The sequence below is a fragment of the Crocodylus porosus genome, unplaced genomic scaffold (genome assembly GCF_001723895.1).
Source record: "Crocodylus porosus isolate Cpor-Errol unplaced genomic scaffold, CroPor_comp1, whole genome shotgun sequence".
NCBI lineage: Eukaryota > Metazoa > Chordata > Crocodylia > Crocodylidae > Crocodylus > Crocodylus porosus.
This window is the reverse complement of record NW_017728947.1, coordinates 75,079,647-75,103,185: the sequence shown is the minus strand read 5'-3', so window position 1 is coordinate 75,103,185 and position 23,539 is coordinate 75,079,647. Positions and strand designations below refer to the sequence as shown.

Sequence of the window (23,539 nt, the reverse complement as noted above, 5' to 3'; positions counted from 1 at the left end):
AGAGGGACTAGGGGAAGAGACTGTGGGTGGAGAGTAATCTCATCTTCAGCTTTGTCTTATGCTGCCTGTTTGCCAATGAATTTCTTTTGGTTTCTATATATTTTTAGCAAAAGTCTCCCAAAGTTCAGCCTGGCCTGTCAGTGAAACCGATAGCCCCACTTAGTACAACTTCTCAAAGAGAAACATTTGAAAAATGCCCAAATCTATACTTGGGGAAATTTAAACTCTTTCCCATGCTGATGGCTGTTACAACCACAGGCTCCATATTCTATAGTGTCCTGGGGCCCATCCTTTAGTTGAATAGTGCTTTGGGATCTGAGCTTGCATTGAATATGATTCTAGCCCAAATAGCTGTGAAGATAAACTTAAAAATATAACATTTAAAACATTCAGTTGCGCCTTTGTCAGCCAATAGCCTGAACCAGTGGCTCTGCCCCATTTATCGTCTTGGTGTCAGCTGTGAAATCCCCAGAAATGCATTTAAATGGCAGCCTAGTTGACTCTTCAGATGGATGTTTCTGTTAAAATGACCAGCACTGAAAGTACTTACATCAGAGTCTCTGACTGTGTCTAATCTAGCTGCCAGTACCTGTAGTGTTTTCCCTGCAGCTTCTGTAACTTCAGGTTTGTCATGTTAGTGCAGAAATCTTTGGCCTATTGAAAACTGAAAATTATAGAGCAGTGTAAAATGAACTCAGTTCAGTATCTAAGCAAGTGTCTGGGAGCTCCAGGATGGAGCCATCCATTAAAAATCCTCCATTTTTTAAAATTTAAAGGCAGCTACTGCAGTTTCCAGTGTGCTGCCAAATCCAGAGATCTTGCCAATAGAATTGAGGTTCAGCTTGTAGTAGAAGTGGATAGGGATGGGTTCTACCTTCCCCAGGGTTTGCAGCCTGGGAGGCCCTTTCCCAGGTCACCTTGGTTTCAAGGTGTTTGAAATACAGACCCAATGGCTTCTGGTGCTCAACCCGTTCCCAAAGCACACCGAGTTTGGAGCACTCCTTTGCACCCTGATAGGTCTCTTCTCCCTTCAATATCACTTGGGCTCTCTGGCTCAGAAATCAATTGGACATATCTAGGGGGCAGCTGATAAGTTCCCTCAGCTGCTTCTGGGTTAAAAGAGAGGTGGCAGCTGGCTGTTGCAGAGGGGAATACATGAAATGAGCAGGGATCCCTCTGGAGGACCAAGATCTCTGCCTTGGTCCTCTTGTGCCTTTTGTAGTTTGCCTGTGAGCCCTCAGTGGGAGGTGCTGGCATTGAGAGCTCCATGCCATATTATAAGCCAGATGCTCATTTACCAGAGTCCTTATGGAAAGGAGCAGAAGTTGAAGGTTGGAGGGTGGGGAGGAGAGGTGTGATGACAGGTCCAATCAGCTACAGTCTTCTATGCTGATGGGACTTCCTGCTTTTTCTTTCAGTGTTGGATGAAGCCACCAGTGCCCTAACAGAAGAGGTGGAGCATGAGCTATACCGTACATGCATTCGTTTGGGCATGACCCTGATCAGTGTGGGACATCGTACCAGCCTGGAAAAGGTGAGGCAGATCCATTCCTCTCAGCCCTTGGGACAGCTGGCTCTTGGCCTACATGTGACTTGGGTCACAAAGGGCTGACAGATTCATCTTTTGGGAGTGGAAGATCAGGGGGTTGTACAATGAAGTGTGCATGTGAGAGACCTCTCTTCACCCTTTGAAACCATTGTGCTCATTTGTGCCTGCTCTTTGAATTGCAGTTTCACAGCTGGATCTTGAGACTCTGCGGAGGAGGAAGGTGGGAGCTAACAAAAAATGAGGGCACAAAGTGTCTCCCAGCCAACAAGGAATGCTGACAAAAATGCCAAAGCTTCCAGTGGCTCCGTTGCTCAGGAGAAGCAGAATCAACTTGCCTTTCAGCAGATAACCTGCTTGGTAGATGTGGAACTGCTGAGCTAGTGAGTCCTCCATAAGGAGGATGAAGGCTTCTGGAAATACCCTGAAGGAGCCAAAGCTGAGTTTTCTGCTTTGTCCAGTCTGCATCTGGGGTGGAGAAGAGACTACTGCCTCAAGTCTTCTCCTGCAACTGGATTCCCATATCTTGCCTGCCAGTGTGGGTAGGGAAGGAACCCAATTTGTTTGCTTTGAGAGGAACAACTCAGGACCCTTACCCACTAGGTCCGTGGTGACAAAGTAGATGGCAGTCTCTGGTGCTGCATGGAAGCAGTTCACAGTACTTTCTGCTCTGGGCTGGCCCAAAGGGATCACAACCTTTGCTGAACCTCTTTAGCTGGACCTGAGGAATGAGCTCTGTGTCAGATGAGGTTACAGCCTCCCTTCCTGGATAGGCAGCTCTGTAGGGCAGGGCTCATTGTCACTGCTAAACCAGCAGTTGGTTATTCCAGTGGAAGCATAAAGAAAAGAAAAAGACTATGCATTTTTCTTCAGTACTGAAGCCATGTCACAAGTCAACTGAAATACTTTGTATTAAAACCTTAGTAGCCCAAGGGTTAAATGTGTCAGCGTTTTATTAACCAGGCTAAGGAGGTGACAGAATAGCTCTGCTGTTCTGTCCTTGCATTGACACAGTTATGCAGCAGCTGGAAGAATAGAATGCAGTTGGAGGATTTGGGCACCACCAGTCATGCATGGGCGTACTGGACTGGGGAGCCTTGCTGAAAAGGAAGCCTCCATCCCAGAACTAACCAACCTTTGCCCCCTTCATTAGCTACAGGCAGGGAATGTCTTTATAATAGCCTCATGTAAGGGCATGCCACCCTCAGCTGCCCAGTGAGGAAGCATTTCCTGTCATTCTGCTATTGTGCCCATCTGCTCTCATGGAATCTACTTCTCAGATGCATGTCTTCCTGTTTACCTGCAGCAGCAATCCCTGCCACCCCAGATACTGTCAGCTTCTTAGGGGGACTGTGGGTCTCTAGCAACCATGGGTGAGAGGTAAAGCTGACTCGCTGGTACTTAATAACTGGCTTTTTCTGTGTCTGGTGCCAATTTGGTGGGAGTAAAGGGAAAGGAAACAGGGAGCCTGCTGAGTGTGCTGCTGTTACTGGCCTCGCTCCCCTTGCAGGAGGCATTTATGCTCCTCAATGATCTTCTGCACAGCCTCGTAGTCCTCTAAGGTGGTCAGGTCCCCAAGCTGGTGGGCCTTGTTCTCTACAATCTTCTTCAGCACACGACGCATAATCTTCCCTGAGCGGGTCTTGGGTAGCCTGCTCGTGACCTGGGATCAAAGGGAGTAGAGTAAGAATTAGAGTCTGAAGCTGTAGCAACAAGGGTAGGAGTAGTGGGGAAGGGGCTTCAGCTATGCTGTGCAAAGCCTGTAGGTATGTGGGGGGCAGGACATGCAGGGCCAGGCTTGCAGTTTGTTACCTGAACATACTCTGGGGCTGCATATTTTGCAATCTTCTTTGAAATCAGCTCTTGGAGATCAGCTGTTAGAGTCTCACGAGAGATATTAATGCCCTTTTTCAACACAAGGAACACGTAAACCCCTGCCAAAAACAGATGACATTACTTATTCATGTACCAAGCCATGCAGGGCTCAGATACCCTGAAGCTGATGTTTCCCAGCCTGCAGCAATGCATAAGCTGTGGATGCTGAGATGCAGCTGGGACTTCATTAAAGTTCATTACCACACCATCTCCATGACATGTGGCAGTAAAAAGCTGATGCTTTTCCCAAAGCACCGTTTCCCTGTTATGTGGAATCGACATCCTGGAGATGCATCGTCAGTACTAGCCTAGGGCAGGTCTTTTGTACCCCAAGCTATAGACACCTCTAAATATAAAGGACTGCCAGAGCCTTTGACTTTTCCTGCTTCATGCAGAATCTACTCAGTTGTGTCCCTTGTGTTGACTTCCATGCCCTCCCTATGGACTGGGCACCACTATAAGGGAAGACAGACAGAGGAACATGGGCCGTGCATGTTCCCCATGACCCACATTTAAACACAGCCAACCTGAGTATGAAGCCTCCAACCAAAATCCCCAGCAGCACACAGTGGAGACTATGGTCGTAAGTGAGTGCCTCACCTTCCCCTTTGATGTTGTGAGGGTAGCCAATCACAGCTGATTCTGCCACTGCTGCGTGCTGATTCTGGAACAAAACAGGTCTGCATTTCACTTCAGCAGCCCTGGCAGGTTGGCTGCAGCCTGCGCTGCTGGATGCTAGCCTGGCACAGCCAGCTGTAACGCAGAGAGAGAGGGGGAGGTACCAATGTGGCCCTTAGTCCCTCTTCCTACTCCTTTCTAACCATGGCAGTCTCTGACATCCCTTCCAGCTCTGAGCTTACTTCTAGGGGCCACCCCACATCCTGTTTCTTCTACCCCTGCTGCAGCAGCAAAGTCCAGTAATACTTTTGCTGACACCACTCTGGAGTCCTGCCTTACCCCAGAGAACAGTAAGGTGCTCTCTTCTCAAAGACCCAGAGAGAAGTAGACTTCTGAGGGTCAGCTAACTTCTGTGCTTCTCTGAATCTCTCATGATTTGCCCATCTCCAGCATGAGCCCAGCCTTAACCTTTATTCCTCCCCTGAATGATCAACCAAGGTTCTGGCCCAGGAGAACAGCTGAGTTGTGAATAAGCCACATACTAAGCCATTAGGAAAGCTCTGCACACTTCTCAGGGGCTAGTCTTTCTCCAAGCCTGGAGAGGCTCCTGGCTGGAAAAGCTTATCCCTCTAGAGAAGGCAATAGGGTAACTGGCACATGCTCATGTGGTTGCCTCTGGTAGGAGGAGTCCTGATAGGTATCAGGAGCCATGGCTGCACATTGTCGTTGCCACCTCGGTGAGCTTGGGTAGAATCAGAGCGGGACTGCTTTATGCAGCAGACCACACTTTTCATCCCACTTCCCACAGCTTTCACTACATGGCTTCCCTCTGAAGAAAACTCAGGCATCCCTAGAATAACACTAGAGCAGGGGTGGGTAATTATTTTGGGCGGAGGGCCACTTACTGAGTTCTGGCAAGCCATCAAGGGCCACATGACAGGCAGCCACAGGGGCAGATAAATATTAATTTTCTAAATTTTTAGGGGCCCTGTGGGCCGGATAGAATGACCTGGTGGGCCACATCTGGCCTGTGGGCCACATTTTGCGCCCCCCTGCACTAGAGTCTGTATTTTCTTGGCTTTTCTCTAACTGTTATTCATGCTGCTTCCTTAGGAGGTTCCCCTCATCATCTCTTCCTCTTGCCTACACATCAGAGGTCAGACAGCTGGCACTGCCCCCTGCCCAAGCCTCTTACCACAGCATCCTCCACCTCTGCTGTGCCCAGCCTGTGCCCGCTGATGTTTATGACATCATCCAGTCGTCCTGTCAGTTGATAGTATCCTTCGCTGGTACGATAGACGCCATCACCAGTAAAGAAAAATCCTGTGGCAGTCAGAAACATGAACCCTTTCGAAATCACATGCCTCTGACTTTGCAAATTACTATGCAAGCTGCACTCTTATCTCATACCCCTACAGTCTGTAGCGTAGTGTCAGCACTGCTCCTGATCAGCACTCCCCTGGTGTGCTCTGCTTCCTAGCCTGGGTGCTCCCTATCCCCAAGTCAACCTCATGACTTCCCCCTCCTCCACCCAGCAATATGTCACTTTCCATTATCACCCTAAATCTCGAATACATTGCTTGGCCTTCCCCTTCTCCACCCCAAGTCTGGGACAGTTACCATAGTGCAACTCTCTTGGGTTCAGTACTCCTTTTTATTATTTCATTTTCTAATACCCACTCTCCCTTGACCTTCTCCCATTGCCTCCAGATGAGACACTAACACAGAATGACAGAAGTACCAGGAGGCCCCAGCTGAGCATAGGGGCCCATTGTGATGGGCACTGCACAAACTTAGCAAGAGACCCCAAGCCAAAGAGCTTATGTTCCAGAGGAAAAAGTAGTAAAGGAAACACAGTCTACATTTTACACAAGGGGAATAGAGGTCTAGGGATATTACAGATTTATCCAAGGTGTTGTGACTACAGTAGAGCTGGGAATTGAACCCTGGTCTCAAGGTCTGTTCCAGTGCAGCTATATTTTTTTCCATGTGCTTTGAACATTGCTCAATGCAGGAACCTGCTTTGCTTCTGTTTTTCCTACAAGTTGTTACCTGGATAAGGAGTCAGGTATGTCTCCAAAAATCTCTTGTGGTCATTGTAAATAGTCCGTGCCATTCCTGGCCAGGCCTGAGAGATGCAGAGGGCTCCAGAGACATCATTCTCTGTTAGGACATTGCCCTGGAAAACATTACCCGTAGGAACAGCTCTGGACAAAGACAACCTGCCCTATTAGTCATGGGTCTGCTTTTACTGAATCTGCCCAACAACCTCCTCCTAACAGGAAGAGATGTGGAGAGCAAAGGGGGACAGTCTCATGGAGCTCACCAACAGTGAGGTTAACCCCCCTCTCTACAGTCTCCTTTCAGCATTCTGCCATCCAACTGCTTAGCAATGAGGATTGATCTGTTCTCCCTGATGGAAGAAATAGGTGCCTGGCCTAGCTTGTTCTGCTCCTCTTCTCCAGGTCTGCTTCCTCTAATTTGCCTTAGGCTCCCATCAGCCTCCTCTGGACACAAGCAGCTCATTTCAGGCACAACTATTAGCACTTTCATTCAAGAACAGCTTCTCTTCACTGACTATGGGGTTGGAAGCCACCGGTTCAGAATATCCCAAAGCAGTGTGTGTGAGGAATACCTCCTCACTCCTCTAGCCTCAGCCCCTCCCAGGATGGGGCACCATAGAAAGCAGTGCAAAAACACAGGCTGCACTAGAAGGGGTAGCTACCAACTCATCTAAATATAGATCTTCCTTCTGGAGCAGCTGTAATGAATGGACAGGATTTAGAGGGAGTGAAAGTTGCAGATCCTCTACATTCAGCTGGATGGGGCAGCATGAGAGCATTAATTAAGATAATGTATGCATCTTACCTTGTCATCCAGAAGACAGGGGCTGATACCAAAGAATGGTCGCATGGCCAGACCTGGGCGGATCTCATCTCCAGGGTCGGAGGGACGGGGAGAGATACAGATGCCTCCTGTTTCTGAAGTAAATTCAATCATAACACCCATGAAACTGGAGCACAGTGAAAGTCACATCAAGATACTGATAAACTAAATTTGTTCCTAAGCCTCACCCTGGCTAGGGTTGCATTTTAGTACCAAAGGATGACTTTCCTACACCTACACTTGCTGTAAGGCAGGCCCTCTGCTGGCTGTAGATTAGGGGTCTGCAACAGACCCATAAGCCAGATCCAGCCTGTAAAAAGGCCTGATCCAGTCCACAAAGGTTCGAGCTGGCAGTGCTATAGCAAAGGTGGGGGAAAGTGGAGCAACTGTCCTGGGCACCAAAGCAAAGAGGCACCAACAGGCACTGCTCAGCCGGGGTGAGGTGCAGGACGGAGCTGTGAGCAGCTCGTCTGGGGGAGACACAGGGACTGGGGAGGGAGCCTCCCACTGCTATGTCCATGCCCAGGCAAGCATGGGGGGTATGCCCCCTGGATCTGCGCAGGGCAAGGGCAGGATGCCGCTGTTAGCTTTACCCCAAGACCAAACTTTGCTGCTCAGCACTATGGACTGGTATAAGGGATTGATGGCATAGAGCTTCACCTTGCTAACAGTCTCTTCCACAGGTCTCTCCCCCACAGCACAGCCTGCTTCACCACTGCATCTGTGCTTAATCCTGCTGCAGAGGGGATGGAGACCAGCAGTGAGTGTCAGTGAAGGCAGCTTGCCATTCAGGGGCAGGGGCAGAGTCTTGTGGCTTGCAGCAGGGGCTGGATCACAAAGTATAGCTCCTGCTGGCAGAAGGTTACCAACCTCTGCCATAGATAATTAGATGGAGTATCCTGCTCATCTTGGGCTTCTCCAACCTAGTTTTAAATAATAGAGCTTAATTTATTCATCTATCTTGTGATGGGGCCCAGAGGCTTCTTGTGCTGGGCATTCTCTTTAAGGGACCAAACACACCTATGGTGATGTATAATGAGAATCATCCCAGCTAGTGCCCAGTAGTGCACAAGAATTATTCTTAAGACAGGTTAATGACTGGGGAGCTGTAAAGGTGCTGGTAATGGGAAGAAAGGGATCTCCTTTGTTTCTTACCAGTTTGCCACCATGTGTCAACTACTGGGCAGCGTGCTTCTCCAACCACATTGAAATACCACTCCCATGCTTCTGTGTTAATGGGTTCTCCTACTGCAAAGGGAAAGGCAGATGAATATCATGGGATGGACAATTCAGAAGTACAGCATCTCAGGGACTGGCTGCTGTCTTAAGACTCCAGGAGGTAAGGGACAGATGACTACCAGTTATGGAAGTCCCTCCCTCCAGCCCTGTATATCCTATGATGTCTTCATTGAGATGATGGAACTGAGCCAAGTTATAGTCCTGGTCATTATACTGTCTCTCCCCAAGCAGTTTTGACCCCATAATATGGTGATGTTGCCCTAATGCAGCATATCTACATCTGGGAGTGGTGGCCTTTCCATCCTCGGCCATCGTCCCAGCACCAACCTGAGCCCAAGATCTTGAGGGAAGATCTGTCGTATTTCTTGACCCACTTGTCCCCATATCTCAGCAGCAGGCGAATCGCTGTGGGTGCCCCATAGAACTGGTTAATTCGTAGCCTCTCCACTGTTTCCCAGTAACGTCCTGGAATGGGAAACTGGACCAGTTACCTCTAGACCTGGCTCCTCCAGCCCCACCTCAACACAGTCCCGGTTTTCATGTCTTTCCAGGACTCAGGCAAGTTTTCTTAGCTAGGCAGGCCCAGCTCAAGGATATAACTGAAGCACTCCATCTAGCTCACTGTCTCTGCTGTGGGAATGAGTTCAGCCAGCATCACCGACAAAGGTGACTCCTCATATATGCGCTCAAGAAGAGACTGCTCCAAAGCAGGGAGGAATTGGCTCTGCTCCTTGCCACCACCCTTCCTCAGGAAAGCTATTGAATTGGCCTCCCCCTGCACTGCCTGTCTTCTGAGCTTCAAGAGAAACTCAGTCTGTGTTCCTGCTACATGCTGTTCCATTAACAAACCCTACCAACGCTATGATGGGAGAACCCCTGCTCCCTGGGTTGAGAGGGGAATTCATTTCATGACTCTTCTGCACCCATGTGCTGCATGGAACAGCCAGGATCACCACCCCACTCTGAGGGTTCAGTGCAAGGTACTTTGAAAGCTTTTATAATATATAGCTTGTCCTAGTCCTTGTAGAACAGCTGCTACATTTTTCTGAAGACAGGATCACCCTCATTTCCCCAGATCCACCACCTCCTCTTAGCTAGTTGCCCTGCTCCATGCCCTTAGCTCCTGAGCCTCCTTAGTACTCACCAGGGTCAGGGTACAAAGGTGTGCTCTCAAAGAGGACGGTTGTTCCTCCATTGCAGAGTGGGCCATACACCACATAACTGTGCCCTGTGATCCAACCAATGTCTGCGACGCAGCCAAACACATCCCCATCGTGGTAATCAAACACATACTGTACACAAGAGAACAGACAGCAATGGCTGTATCCTTGAAAGAATCCCCCTCTCCCCTGCAGAGGGTGATAGCTCTGATTAAAGTGTCCTCATACCCCATCACTGTCAATTGTCACCCTACACCCATCTGTCACAGCCTAGGTCTGTTTAGGTTGTATCTTATGTCACTGGAAGCACCTGCATAAGGGAGGCTGGGTCCTGACCAGGGCCTGGCTGTCGCTGTTCTGAGGAAAGGCATCTGCATAGATTCAGACAAGGCCATTCCTGTTAATTCTGCAGGGTCAAAACTAAAGGAAGCTTAGCTGGAGGAAAAGTTCACTGGCAGGAACAATTTGAACCACATCTACATACTGCTGGGTTATAAAACAACTAGACTACTCCAGAAAAAAGACATGAGCTTAGCAAAAACCTCTGGTCTTTGTGCAACAACTGTATTAAATAAGGAGCTAGACCAGCTACATATTAAATGACACTGGCCGTTTTGTAGTGACAGTCAATGGATCAGCTACATAGTCCTGTCCTGAACAGAAAACTGTTTGGCAGTGCTCATCCCATCTCATCCAGGGCAGGGCTGGAGAAGAGCCAGAGAAGAGGAATTATTAGGGAACTACAGAGATTTTCATAAGAAGGGGAGACTGGGGCTATTTAGTGCAAAGGAGATGAGATGTGAGGTGGTACAACAAAATAATGAGGGTCTAGGGCCACACTGAGGTTCATCCCTCTCAAAACAAAAGAACAAGCAGATAGTCAATGAAAATGCAAAGCAGGTCATTTAAAATAAATGCAAGGCAGTTCTTTGAGGTAACTGTTAGCACACCAAAGGTGTGCTAGCCAATGGAGTCCCAGCCTCTTACAGAGCGCTGTCCTGCTCTCTGAACAGTCACTCTCTTTGTTTTTCATGGATTCTGTAGTGAATTTTCCCACTTGAGCATCTTAAAATCAAGCTACTGTTTCTTTCCCACTGCCAACCCTACAATCTCTCTTATGGGCTCTGAGTGTGAATGGTCTTGTAATCAAAATCCTGCCTGTGCTCTGTGAGCCAAGACAGGCTTCAGCTCCCTCTCCTGCTGCTGTGTTGTCTCTGCAGGGGAAAACACACCTGTCCACAACAGGAACCTGGCTCTGCACACTCACTAGAACCCAGAGTACAGGAGCTTTGTTTCATGTACTCCTTTTTCTTTCCACAAGGGCCTTTGATACCAGGCTGAAGTGGCAGGAGAGGCAGAATATCCATACACCCACCATCTTGCAGAGCTAGTCTTCCAGTGAAATATCTGTTTTTCTTGGGTTTGGTACCTGCTCCTTCATTTCCCCATTGCTCCATGCCAGAAAGCTCCTCAATGTAAATCTTTTGGAAGCCCATTTTGGCTGTTGCTCCACAATCTGCCATTTCTAACCATACTTTAAAAAAAGCTGTGCTCCGTCTGCCTTTAAGGCCAGAGTGGCAGTGCTCCAACTCCTGTGAAGAACCTGGCTGACAAGAGGGTGACAAATGAGGAAGTCTCCAGCATGTACCCAATGGAAACTCTCCCTCCTTAGTTTCTGTTTAAATTAAGATAATTAGGTCAGCACCCGACTGCTGAACCCAGCTAAGGAAAACAAACGATGATTACTTCTAGCTCTGGGTTACGTCTTCCAGAGGCAGCTAGAGTTCAAATGGACATTTTGGAATTGGATGGTGTTGCCTGCTCCCCACATGCTTGCTTAGGAGGAGCAGCCCCTGCTTTCAGCTTCTGCTCTCAGGAGCCGACTCCTCTATCCCCTACCCTTTCTTGGGAAAGTTGGCAGCCAATGCTTCTGTCTCAGAAATACAAGTTAATTATATTTCTGGTACAACCTGGCTAATAACAATTAGCTCCCAGTATCATTCCCAGTTTTCTGTGGGTTTGTCCAGGGCCTCCCTAATGACCTGAATAAAATGTCAGATAACACTGTCTGTATCTGAGGTCACCTTTTCTTAAATGCTTTATAAACTACCACTAGGAACAGAGCTTTCACCCTTGAACACCTTTCTCTCTCTGTAAGTATGCCCTTATTCCCCCTCTAGGCCTGTAAGTAGATCACTGACTGAACTGGGACAGAGCATATGCACAGAAGGAAAAGGCAGGGGCTGTTTCCTGTCTCCTCACACTGAGATGGAGGTGGCTTAGTGTCCTAACAATGCTTCCCGCTGCTGGGGAGTAATGCGCTGCCTGATCTGACAGTCTCCGAATACAGTGGGGAAAGGACATAGCCACAAACAACTAAATACAGCAGTCATATTGATTTTGATATCTGTTCCTTCCCACCCTCAAACCTTGTGCTGTTTGTCATTGTTTGAGCCATTTGGAGCACAGAACATCCCCTCCCCCAGGTTTCTGCCCTTTGCAGCACAACGGGGTGCCAAGTCTGCTCGAGAGCATGCCCTGCTACCTGGATTCAGGCCTGTTCTGGTCCTAGTGGTGGCACTGACCTTTGCCACATTGCCCAGAGAGTCTTCTCTAGCTCAAGTAGCTTAATTCCTGTGGTTCGCAAGGCAGGTTGGTAGTCCTAATCAACCTGCTGTCTATGTGCATAAGGAAACTGATAACCCCACCGTGCATGACTGGGCCCTCATTACCATCTCGGCTGGGATGGTTTAGTCATGCTGGATTAAATGACCTTGTGAGATCCTTTCCAGCCATAATGTTCTAGGATCCTACCTTATGTGTGAGGGCAGCATAGAGCAAGTAGCCTGCCTGAGAATGGACCAGCCCCTTGGGTTTGCCAGTACTGCCTGAGGTGTAAAGAAGAAATAGCAAGTCTTCACTGTCCATGGCAACAGGCTCACAGCACACGTCCTCTTTCATTATTTCCTGTGACAGAAAGCAGAGAAACTCTCATTCTGGGATCTCCTCACAGCTCCCAGATTTACTTCCATTCTCCCCACACCTGCTCTTACCTTGCATAAGTCATTTACTGAGGTCAAAATGCAGGTTGGAAAGCTTTATATGTCTTAAAGCCATGATTCTCAGCTAAGGTGCTACTGCTCCCTGGGGTGCTATGACATCCTTTTAAGGGTGCTGGGAGGTGGTGATAAGCAATACTAGCACTGTTTGATGTGCAAACACCTACACTTACACACAATTCACAGGATAAACCCAGAGATTTCAAATAGGAATGCAGAGTGTCAGAAACATGCTGACCTGCTGTGGTCTGAGTTCTCTGCAACACAATTCCCCAAGTAAAAACTAAGAGCTGGCATTTTCTGAGGGGTGCCCTGAATTTAAAAGGGATGAGAACTACTACCTAGGGCTAGGGACATAAGTTACATATAAACTGGTTAAGTCATAAGATACTGGTTTAAACCTGTAACAGAACTGAAGTCCAGTGCACATAAACCAGTTTCAAAATGGCTGAAACTGGTTTAAGATAAACTTGGTTGAATGTAGTATCAGACTTGACTGATTTGGGTCAAACTGGTTTATGAAACTTCTGTCCCAGGCCCCTTCCTGGTTCAAGATAAATCACAATCCCCAACCATCCCAACATGGTTTCCAGCCCGAGGCGAGGCAAGGCGAGGCTGGGCTATTTACTCCAGCAGAGAAGGCCTGGGCTGGTAGCCAGGCAAATCCTGTCTGGAGTCTGGGACCAGGGAGGAGGGCTAAATTTCCCTTTCCCAAGTACAGAGCAAGTTGCCCTGCTAAAAACTTACTACTGGCTGTGACTGTGGACTACAAATCCCAAAGGCACCTGGAAACAGGAAGAGGAAGTGATAAGTAACTTTGCAGAATCTTGCTGCTGTGACTTCAGACTGCAAATCTCACAGGCTTTGGGGCAGCAGGAAGAAGAAGTGAACACACAGGCTATGCGCTTCAGTGCCCCCTTTGGCTTCTGGCTTAAGCCACTGCAGGTATGAGACTGCATTTTCTGAATCAAAAGTGAATGTCTGTCTAGTTGTTTCCCAGCTTAATCTCTGTATTTTAGACTAACCTGCAAAGACTGAATCAAGTTAGCCTCATGCTTTTTGACTGTCTGTACTTAAACAACCTCAGCTTGTACTTAAACCACTGAATTCCCTGCCACTCTTTGTGTTCAGTAAGGCTTACTTTCTCTAAAGTCATATCACTCTAGAAAGAAGAAACACCCTGAAAATTTAGTATTAAATGGCACTCCAGTGTCCTGCCCTTTGACTCCTAATTCACTCTTGTTAGGTCAGGTGTATTCTATTTTCTGGTAACGTGATGATTTTTTTTGTTCTGAAGTGCTGGTACCACACACTCCCCCTGGCTGAGTTATTTCTGACACAGGCATCACAACTCACTATAAAGGCCTAATTAACAATTCTGCTGATGCACTATCCAAAATAAAATCCAGTTCCTTTTTGCCAGGGCTGCAGTGGCTCTGCAGAGTAAGCAACAGGAAGAAGTGGTAATTACTTTAGCTTGGTCATTAGTCAGCAGCTCTGACCACGAACCCAACCAGGGAAAATCTCTGTTAAGTAAGAGGCTATTTGTACACAGTTCTCTGACTATCACAGAATTCTTCTGAAACACTTTTTAGCTCAGCTCTGGTTAGAACATAATGGAAGTAATAGAAATGTTGTGACATAATTACACCTCTGCAGAAAGAATCAGCACTGCAACCCTGAGGTTGACCATTACTTGATGGTGAGAGACTATTTAGCTGGTACTCTGAAGGCAGGGGAGATTTGTATCCAAAGGTTAGATATATAGGAGGGTATGTGTGTATGTGTTTGCACCTTATAGATTAGCTAACTAGTCTATAAGGTGCAAATAGATCTAGCACAAGTTTTCATGAGCTAAAGCTCATTTCATCAGAGCCTGTGTGAAAGGACTGCAGAAAGTGTAAGAAGGAGAGAGAAAATACAAAAGACAAGGAAGGGTGGGGAGGGAGAAGGATGCAGTGCTGGAAGAAGCAAACAAGCAAGCAGTAAACCTATAGGAACAAAGGAGTCATAGGATAAGACAAGTAACAAGATAAGAATCCTGTAGTCCCAGATTAAACCATACTTAACACAACGCAGTCTGTAGGTGATTTCTTGTTCTTAACCAATTTCCTGGTCAAATCTGTTTTCAAAAGTTTGCTGTCTAAGAACTGCCATACTTAGGTCAGTGATGGAGTGTCCAGGGGGATAAAGTATTTTGTCAATGGATGCTGCCTATGATGGAGTTAAAACACCTATGTTTCCCATCCACTTCATTGCCTATATTCTGCATAGCACTGATATTCTAATTGGAGTCAGCAGATGTGTTTGTGGCCCCCCCACCTGGGGTGGCAGAGGTGCTGCAGGTCAGGCAAGGCACCTGAGCAAAGCTGTGTTTATGGGGAGCTCAGAGGTGGTGTAGCAGGGGAAGCTACAGCACAGGAGTGAGGTGCATGGCAAGGGCCCTGTGAGGAGCCCAGACTGGAATGGCAGTGAGTGCTTCAGAACTGGCCATACAGACTAAATGTACTTGATCTCACTTGATTTTAGAATCTAAACAGTCCTGGGAATAACTACTGCTTGGGTAGGAGTCTTCCTAGAAGCCCAGGTGCCATAGGCAGCCCTTGAGTTTTGATACTTCCACAGGCCAAAGTGGCTAGACTGACTGGCCAGAGATGCTTTGGTTGGGCCCATCTCCAAACCTGGGAGACCAACAGCAGTAGCAGCTTCAGAGCAGGATTCTGGTGCTGGACCAGAGAGTTTTCAAGACCTTGCCTATACTCCCACAGGCTCTCATTAGTACTGCGCCACAACAATACACAGGGCTATCACCACACAAAGTATTCCTTGCATTCACGATCCTTTCCAGAGAGCAGAGTAATAGCCAGGTCTTTGCCTGAGCAATAAGCTTTAGATTATTCATGCCAGACCCTAATGCATGCTTTTACCACAGTTTGAGAGAAACCTGGTTGAATTGTAGTATCAGACTTAACTGAACTGAGTCAAACCAGTTTATGCAATGTCTCCCAGACCCCTTCCTGGTTTAACTTCAACCAGAGTCCCCTGGCATCCCAGATGCTTTGCAGCCCTGGGCTGGGCTCTCTGCTCCACAGCAGGGCTGGTCCCTCCCCTCTGCTCTCTTGCTGGAGCTCCAGCAGAGATTGCAGGCACGGCAGTGTCTCCCTGGCTTCCCTTTGCTCCCTACCCTCCCATCCCCCTCAAGCAGGGATACCCCCTTCCCCTCTCTAGCATATGGTATGCTAGCTAATGCTGAGAGACGTCTGTGTAAGGCAGACAGGACAGTGTCTTGTTTTGGAGCTAATTAACAGGTCAGCTGGTAATGTCCCTCCCTTTCTTCCTTGGAAAAAATAGTTTAAGAAGAGCTTGAACTAATGAGGAGAGGCTTTTGTTTTCTTGATGTGGTGCTAAATGCTGTGTTACTCCCTGCTGGCTCCCTTGCTGGTCAGGAGCAGCAGGGGTGGGGTTGGGGGTTGGGGACCCCTCCCTAATCAAAGTGTCCTGCTGGGGCCTGACCATGTCCCCCTCAGCTCAGCAGTGTTGAAGGGAATGGCAGGCTGCTCTAGCATTCCCCCACTCCCACCCCCCCTCCCAGCTTCTAGCCTGAGCCACTGCAGGCATATGCCTGCATTTCTTCAGTCCAGAGGGGATGTCTATCCAGTTACAAATCGGTTCAGCCTAGGCAGGTTAAACTAACCTGCAAAGATTGAAACAATTCAGGTTCAGGCTTTTTGAATGTCTGCCCCTAGCCATAGGGTACATGTCCTTCCTGGGAGGAGAGGGAGGGACATGGTAGTAGCTTCACAGAACATCTCACCTCATCCAGCGGCACATCCAGGTCTGACATGGGAACCTTTTGCTCAGTCCTCATGGAAACCAAAACTCGTTTCACCTTCGGGCACCATTTCATAGCCTGGTCCACTGTCTGCTTCAGCTCAGTAACCCGACCCCCTCGGAGCCCCTGATTCACTGTGATCACTGTCTCTGATTGAGCTGGAGAGGACAAAAGGGAGAAAACTAATAGCAGTGCTGCCAGGCCTTCTCTTCTGTCCAGCTGAGGGTGCTTTCTGCTCTCTCGCCATGTGTCATTCTCATGATGTCTCTATCACTTTGGTGCCATGGCCTAAATCCTTCCCTGCTCCACTTTCATTTTTCTTTCTCCAACCTCCCCCCACCCAAACAGCTGTTTTTTTTTCATGACCTCTCTTTAAACAAGAGCAGTGACATTCTCCCTCTTGCAGGAATATTTGCAGAAAGGTAACATATAACTGTAGGAGTGGTAGGGTTTGACAGCCTGGCTCCCATTCCTGAGGCAAAGAACACCCCCCCACACACACCAAAAGAAGACCCCAGCTGCTCCTACTTTAACAATTCTGGGTTTGATGCAGCCACACCCAGAGCCCACTGACTGAAAAGGGGCTTGTAGTGGGCCCTCTAGTGCACGCCCTTGCTTTAGGGAGGATCTAGTCCTCTCTTCCCAGCTCTGAAGTAAGGCAAGACTCCTCTATCATTCCCTATGGGTGGGTGTCTTGCCGTGAAAAGGTCAGCTATTGAGAAGGATTCTGGCAGTCTTGGGGAACAAATGCTATTGCAGAACTCTGCTTAGGGCTAGGGAGCTTCTGGAAGTATAGATGCTGAATGTCCCCTGCTGCTCCTTCCATGTCTATCCACACCAACTAGCAGTCATGAATGAACTCTGTGAGGCTTTGCAGACTGTTCCTCAATTAGCTTCCTAACCACTGCTTTTATTTTTTAAACCAGCATTTCTGGTGAGGTGGCTCTGAAGCTACAGCTTGAAGGCGGGTTTACAAGTTCTCTGAGTGAGCACGTGATTCAGCCCTAAATCCCCAACCTGATCCCTCGGCAAGGAGTTGGCCAAGGACAGCCTCAGTGCCTGGGAACTTTGTGCAGTCACTTGAAACCTCATTGGTCAAACAGGAATCCCTGTTGTTCCTAAAGAGGAAAGGATGAAGGGACATGTCCTGCCTAAAAGGCAACTCTTACCATCCTGGATTCTGTCAGCTAGAGCCTCAGCGCTGAATCCAGCAAATACCAACATGTGTATGGCTCCTATCCGGGCACATGCAAGCATGCTTGCCACAGCCAGAGGGCATGGGGGCATGTAAATAGTGACCCGGTCACCTTTCTTCACTCCCTGCCGTTTCAAGGTGTTTCCCAATCGGCACGTCAACTCCAGTAGTTCCCTGTCCAAAGAAATCACTTTGTAATTGGAGGCAAATTACAACGGCTAGCAAGAACATCCCTATCACCCCACCTTAGAGCTGGAAATAAATGGCTGAGGTTCCCTTACATCCTAATCTTCCTCTAGATCTGTTCCTAATGCCAATCCAGACAGTTCATTGAGAAGCAGAAGAGGTGGCAGTCTTTAAAAGACCAACATAACTAATTTCCAGCTAACTGAGAGTGTGGACAGTTAAGCTAGAGCTTCCTTATTGGACAACTGTTCCATTATGAGGTGTCTGATACCTTCTTCTTGTCTAATGTCAAAGACTGGACACTGGACTACAGGGAGCACTGGGAACATTGCGTTATTGCTGGGGTATGCATATGTGGAAGATGGGGCATGGGGAAGCCCTCCTGGTTCTACCTCTGCTGCAGCCTGAGGGCTTGCTGTGCTTACACAAAAATGCTGCTATGCTGTTGAGAACTGCTGTCACTTCCTGCCTGCCTAAAGAAGGCTGAGGCTGGTCACAGCAAGAAAGTTGTCCCAGGTCTGAGATTCCCCTCCATCAATCCTGCAAGGCTGCAACCCAACCACTGCTGATTTTCTGAGTGCTGTCATATGCTCACAGTACACGAGAATCATTGTGCCTTTGTCACCTGCCACAAGTGAGCTGAGTGCAACCAGATTCCTCTACTGCATGCACCTCACACACTACTGACCGGTATGTAATCTGGACCTCTTTCCCAGGTTCATCTTTCTCCCAGATCAGGGCCACTTTGTTCGGAGCTCTGTGGACATGTCGATCCAAACAATTCACTGAAACAGAATATTGACCAGGATCACCTGTTTATATGGTCTTCCACCTCACTGACCCACATAAGGCCAGCGCTGGTACCTCTGTTCTCTGATTACAATCTGGGCTCAGGGGGCGGGGAGCACTGCCTGCTAGTTAGCTTGGTATTCTTCTGGTCCTATCCCATGTGACTGCTGGACCAATCTTCAGGTCATAGACACTATCCCAGCCCCATGCCCACACCTTTAACCTCTTCAGGTTCATGTCCATCACACTCACAAACAGCTCAGCCACACTGTCCATCAATTCGTTTCTGAACAGAAACTACTACCAACTGAACAGAACTAAACAGAAAGTGATAGTGATGCTCTCTACTTTTCATAAGACATTTTAATTTAAAATGCCTCATAAATATTAACTCAGTAATTCTTACAGGAGTTCTGTGTGGCAAAGAAGAGATCCACAGTTATCGCTTCACCTACCACTAGAAAGTACCTGCCTCTGTAGTGGGCTGAGGCAGCTGTGTAACAACACTCCATAGGAAATGTTTAGGACAGGAAGTGATCATCTTTGGAGGAAATAGAGGGAAGCACAATGCAGTGACCTGAGATGGGGCAGAACTAGGGCAATGAGTCCCAGGGAATTTTGCAGACTCCAAGTGGTGAAGACTTTTGAAGTAGTCTCCCAAAGCAAGCTCCTCTGACTGGAGTAACCCTTCCTTCCACAGTGCTGCTACTATTTGCAATTTTATAGGGAGCCTCAGCTACATTTGATGTTTTTCTTTAACACCACAGCTCTTGAAGCCAAGAGATCATGTGGGAATCTCCACTTTCATTATAAAGAAAATTTCTAGCTCTCAGAGTTGTAAAGAAAAGGTTGAAAATATGAACTGTAAAGCCTCAAACCCAGAAGGCAAATAAAAAGATCCCTAAGTTATGCTTCCTGAGTATTTAGAGTTGGCAATGCTGTTATTTAGCAGTGTGAAGAAGCACTCAGCAATAATGAATCAGAGGGAATCACTTACTGAGTCATAATGCAACTAGCACTTAATTTTTTTACGTGGCTCTCAGGACTAGTCAGACCCAATGATGATCAGCTTGTGAGTGCAGAAAACCTCCCAGTGCATGACCATCCAACTGCAGTTGCTCAATCACTACTAGATATGTGCTCATCCCCATCAAGCCAATCACATTCTTACACACCTACTACAAATCTTACACAGCCAATCAGAACACATTCCCAAAAGCTAAGCTTATAGCTGGATCTAAAGGAATGTTCTTCATTCCTCACAATTTACCAGAATGTGCTCTAACTAGTCCCAGTTTCTTCCTAGTGAAAGCATTTCACTGAAGGCACCTCTGAGCAGGCCCTGGATTTACTTGCAATGAGGACTTGGAGAAAACCCTACAGGAAAACTCATTGGGAAGTGCTATTACCCACTGACATTCTTCTCCCTTACTCTCCCCCAGCTGCTTGGGTGCTGGTTGTCAAATTCTTCTTCCCCCTGTTTAGGATTTCTGTGCAAGGGAAAAATGGATCAGTGCATACAGTTAGCTTCATCCAAGAAAGTGTCAACAACCAGGAATCTAATACTGCCATAAAGTGCTCCCCAGCTACTGGGTAAAGGGAGGAGTCTATGTTTTCAGTCCCAGAAACAGACTCACAGCATTTCAGCGAGAGTGAAAAGGATCCACCCTAAGAGGCAGGGATCAGGCAGATTCCCCAGCAAGCCAGAGAACAGAGAGGGGGTAATGGCTTCCAACTTACCTGCTACATTCAGTTGTCCTCCCAGGAACCAGGCAACCCGGCCCTGCTGCAGGTTACAGTCCTGGACAGAGTGAAAGGGGCTGATCCACGTGAGTCGGTTCCGTCCTAGTGTCCCCCAGAATGTATCCACCTGCTCCACTGACATCCTGTAAAGGCCCTGGTGGTTCCTTGATCCAGGAAAGGCTACAGCTTCTGGCATGTATGCCGTCAGGGACCCACCGCTCCAGGCTCTCACTATGCTGGACAAAAAGGGGCCTCTACAGGTCTGAGAACAGACTTTTAGGCAGTGATCCCTGGGCAGCAGCCAGGCCATGATTCAGAGTGCAGAAGAACTTCTTGGCTAGAAGTGGTCTTCAGGAAGTTCTACTTCTCCTTTGTACATAAGGCACAAGCTAGGATGTGTTGTTTTGCCCCTAAGGGGCAAGTTGCTGTGTTAGCTGCGCCCCTCTCTGGCCATCAAATTACAAACCTACACTCAGAGAGCTCCAGAGGTGGTCCCTTGCCTCCTCACACAGTCTTTCTTCTCTCCCAAATATGAGCAAAAGAAATCCAATCCCTTTTAAGGGAGGGGAAAGGGGTGGGCTATAGAAATATCTGACTGGAATAACCTTCATGCTAATCTGAGTCCTGACAGCGGCTCCTGAACTAGAGCCAACCTTGGCTGGTGCCTGCGTGCCCAGCCACAGACAATTCAGACTGTCCTGTGTCACTGCACAATTGCTCCCCTTGCCCCAACATTAATTGACCTTGTATGCTCAGAAGTTGAACAAAGCCCTGTTCACCCTGTGGACTGATCGTACCCATTCATGCCCCATGCCTGTTTGCTCCACTTGGATTCTTCTTCCAATCTCAAAAGTGAGGCCCCCCTCCCCACCACTGTTCTGGCTTTTCTACTTGGAACAATACCCCTTCTCTTTTCTTCCAAACAGTCTTCCTCACCCTTCTCAACAGCCTCTTTAAAATGTTCTTTCATAAAGTCTTCCAGTCGCCAAAGGAAGGAGCTGACAGGAAATCTTCACTGACTAGAGGTTGCACCCTTGATTGATCATCCAAGGCAGCATGGGTCTAATCTAGGTGGTCTATCTAAGTGTCCTAGGGCAAGGACCTTCTTTCTTTTCACTGCTATTTATACCTTGCCACATAGGTGAGCTGTATATGGTGACTGCATCAGAGATTACATGGTCTAAGTTATTGGCATTGTCATTTCTTTCAAAGGGGAGAGCTATCAGTAATGCAAGACCAGGGGAGCTGTTCCAGGACTTGGGGGAAAAGAAGCAAAGGCATGGGTTTAATGGAGCATGTAGACAGGGAGCAGGATCGGACACAGGAGCAAAAATGTCCTGTGAGGACATTTAAAAGTTTCTGTGTGCCAGGAAAAGCAAAGTGAGGTGACTTGCAGAATGGAAGGGATGGTAGGAGACAGAGGAAAGAGAAACCTGAGGTGTGGAGCAGCTCGAAATATCTGGAGTAGGTGTCAGAAATATTGGGAAGAAAGAACCATCTTCTCTCTAGGTGTAAATGAAATTCTGTAGTCTGGGCTATGCAGGAGGTCAGGCTGGATGATCTCATGGTCCCTTCTGGCCTTAAATCTATGAAACAGGGAGAGGACAAATATGGTCCTGAGCGTGCTGGGAGCACAGAAGAGTCAGACCAAATGAGAAGGAACATCTGCCTGTTCAGTACCACACATATTGGCAATAACCCATACCCCTATGGTAAAGAGGACTGCTCCAGAGCAGTAAGGCCTCAGACCATCTTTCTTGGTACCTCCTGTGATTTGGGCTCAAGCTTCCCCAAACACCTCTCAAGGATGCATCCAGGAAGCAGTGACCAGCAGCAATAGCTAGAACTGTGTGTGTGTGCGTGTGGGTGGCTGGGTGGGATCACAGTTACTTGTCCAAAGCTCTGTTGATATTAGCAATTTGTGCTGGAGAAGCGATTATGAGGGGAGGGAGGAAGGGATGGAGTGAGGTGGAAGAAGCATGCTGGAAGGCACAGGGTGCAAGGACAGAGCTGGAGAAAGGTAGTAGCTGGGTACAGGCTGCCCACATGAAGAGAGTGTTGGGCCACAAGCAGGAATACCAAATACTGACTGGTTAAAGCCAGCACATGGGGCAATGTGAGAAGGGGATCATGGAGAAGGTGAATCTGTGTCTGAAAGGGGAGGTGAAATAGGGCAGAGGGGCCAGGCCAAGCGAGTGCACCAGAGTGGCAGGCCTCCAGAGGAGGGACAATATTGCTCAGCCGTGATAGGCACCACTGCATTGTGACATACTGTGCCTGCCTCCTGTGGGGCACCTCCCAGGCTCTACTGTCTTGAAGAGATACATCAATGATAGTAACTGCTCTGGTTTTGTGCTGAGGCAGTGCAGGGAAAAAAACTGAGGCTCTAGAGGAAGGACTGCAAAAGTCAGGAAGACAGCAATCTACCCATAGGAGCCAGGGTTAGTTATTCTTCATAAGAGCAACAGTGACCTCCAGTGGCTTCTTTTGGTCACAACATGGGAATATTTCCTGCCTGGTTACATACTTTCAGAAGAGCAGGGGCTTGGTTCCTGGGAAGTGGTCTGAAGAATGTCTCCCCACGCCTGGGAGTGCTCTCTGGTATAGCTAATGCCTCCTTCCAGATGTCTGAAAGGACATGCCAACATGCAAAAGTAAAAAATCATGTCAGATACACTCCCCCAAGACAGATTTTTTTTTAGATCTGTGTACTTTGGTTTATTTGCTGGCTTTTGCAGAGAGAGAGAGAGTGAGTGAGAGTGTTGGGGGGAAATGCCCTGCTTTTCCCCATGCCCCAGGGTTCTAGTTCTTTCCGTGTCCCCAAGCCTCCATCTACCCACCCTCCACAAGTTACTAAGCCCCTGCCTAGCCACATCATTTTTTCCCCACCAACCTCTACAGTCATTCTTTCTTTCCATTCCCCTGCCCCCTACCCCCTACATCAATTTTACCTTTCAGGCCTTTCTGCCAGAGGGATAAGGTAGCACAGCTATATCTGAAGGGGCACAGGAAGAACAGCTGCAGTGATGTCCCTTTTTTCCTCTTACCCAGGTGGGGGGATGCAGCTCCATGGGTTTTTCATTCCCACCCCTCCTCAAGCCTGGAGCTGCCAGGAAGGAAAGGGAGCAGTGACCTATTTTCAGTCCCAGAGGAGGGACTAGAGATGCCCTGAGTCACTAGACTCCTTTCTTCCCCTCCTGTGGGACTGGTATCAGCTACTCCCTCTTCTACATTAAACCTCTCCTTCTGCTGGCAGAACGGGCATTCGCGGAAGGGGAGCAGCTAAAAACATTTGTTGCCATATGCCACATCTTCACTAGGGGGCGCTGCCACCACAGTTCTGTGGGCACGGCTGTGCGGGCAGCAGCCCTGTAAGATACATAGACAAACTCTTACTCTTCCCCATTTTAG

General features: G+C 48.1%; 2 protein-coding genes across 13 annotated transcripts in view; one reads left to right on the top strand and one right to left on the bottom strand.

Moving 5' to 3' along the window:
- ABCD4 (ATP binding cassette subfamily D member 4) overlaps positions 1-2,479 on the top strand; it is a 31,206-nt gene extending 28,727 nt beyond the window's left edge. For all 8 annotated transcript variants that reach the window (XM_019551711.1, XM_019551715.1, XM_019551710.1 and 5 more), the window contains 2 exons: positions 1,419-1,534; positions 1,732-2,479. In XM_019551711.1, the coding sequence (XP_019407256.1) occupies positions 1,419-1,534; positions 1,732-1,827 (212 nt within the window). In that variant the 3' untranslated portion in view covers positions 1,828-2,479. The remainder of the gene's footprint in view (positions 1-1,418; positions 1,535-1,731) is intronic.
- A 2-nt stretch (positions 2,480-2,481) lies between these two features.
- On the bottom strand, positions 2,482-21,951 carry LOC109321210 (acetyl-coenzyme A synthetase 2-like, mitochondrial). 5 transcript variants are annotated; one of them, XM_019551703.1, is made up of 14 exons: positions 20,126-21,931; positions 18,285-18,381; positions 17,385-17,584; positions 16,198-16,373; positions 12,139-12,291; positions 9,309-9,456; positions 8,492-8,629; positions 8,081-8,173; positions 6,908-7,020; positions 6,092-6,218; positions 5,235-5,362; positions 4,022-4,085; positions 3,359-3,480; positions 2,482-3,209 (listed from the first exon to the last, which is right to left on the bottom strand). In XM_019551703.1, the coding sequence occupies exons 1-14, from the start codon at positions 20,436-20,438 to the stop codon at positions 3,033-3,035; spliced, it is 2,049 nt and encodes a 682-aa protein (XP_019407248.1). In that variant the 5' UTR covers positions 20,439-21,931; the 3' UTR covers positions 2,482-3,032. The 5 variants fall into 5 exon arrangements, with proteins under 5 accessions (XP_019407248.1, XP_019407249.1, XP_019407251.1 ...); XM_019551704.1 differs by lacking the exon at positions 8,492-8,629 and having other exon boundaries at positions 20,126-21,929; XM_019551706.1 differs by lacking the exon at positions 2,482-3,209 and having other exon boundaries at positions 4,022-4,101; positions 20,126-21,945.
- Positions 21,952-23,539: the final 1,588 nt, after the last annotated feature.

What these genes read in the sequence shown, in the direction of transcription:
- LOC109321210 (XM_019551703.1), bottom strand. Translation starts at nt 20,438, where the DNA reads ATGGCCTGGCTGCTGCCCAGGGATCACTGCCTAAAAGTCTGTTCTCAG. An exon ending in TGACACATGGTGGCAAACTG is followed by an intron (nt 7,021 to 8,080) that starts GTAAGAAACAAA and finishes AATTTACTTCAG; the next exon opens with AAACAGGAGGCATCTGTATC. An exon ending in CAGCCCCAGAGTATGTTCAG is followed by an intron (nt 3,210 to 3,358) that starts GTAACAAACTGC and finishes CTTTGATCCCAG; the next exon opens with GTCACGAGCAGGCTACCCAA.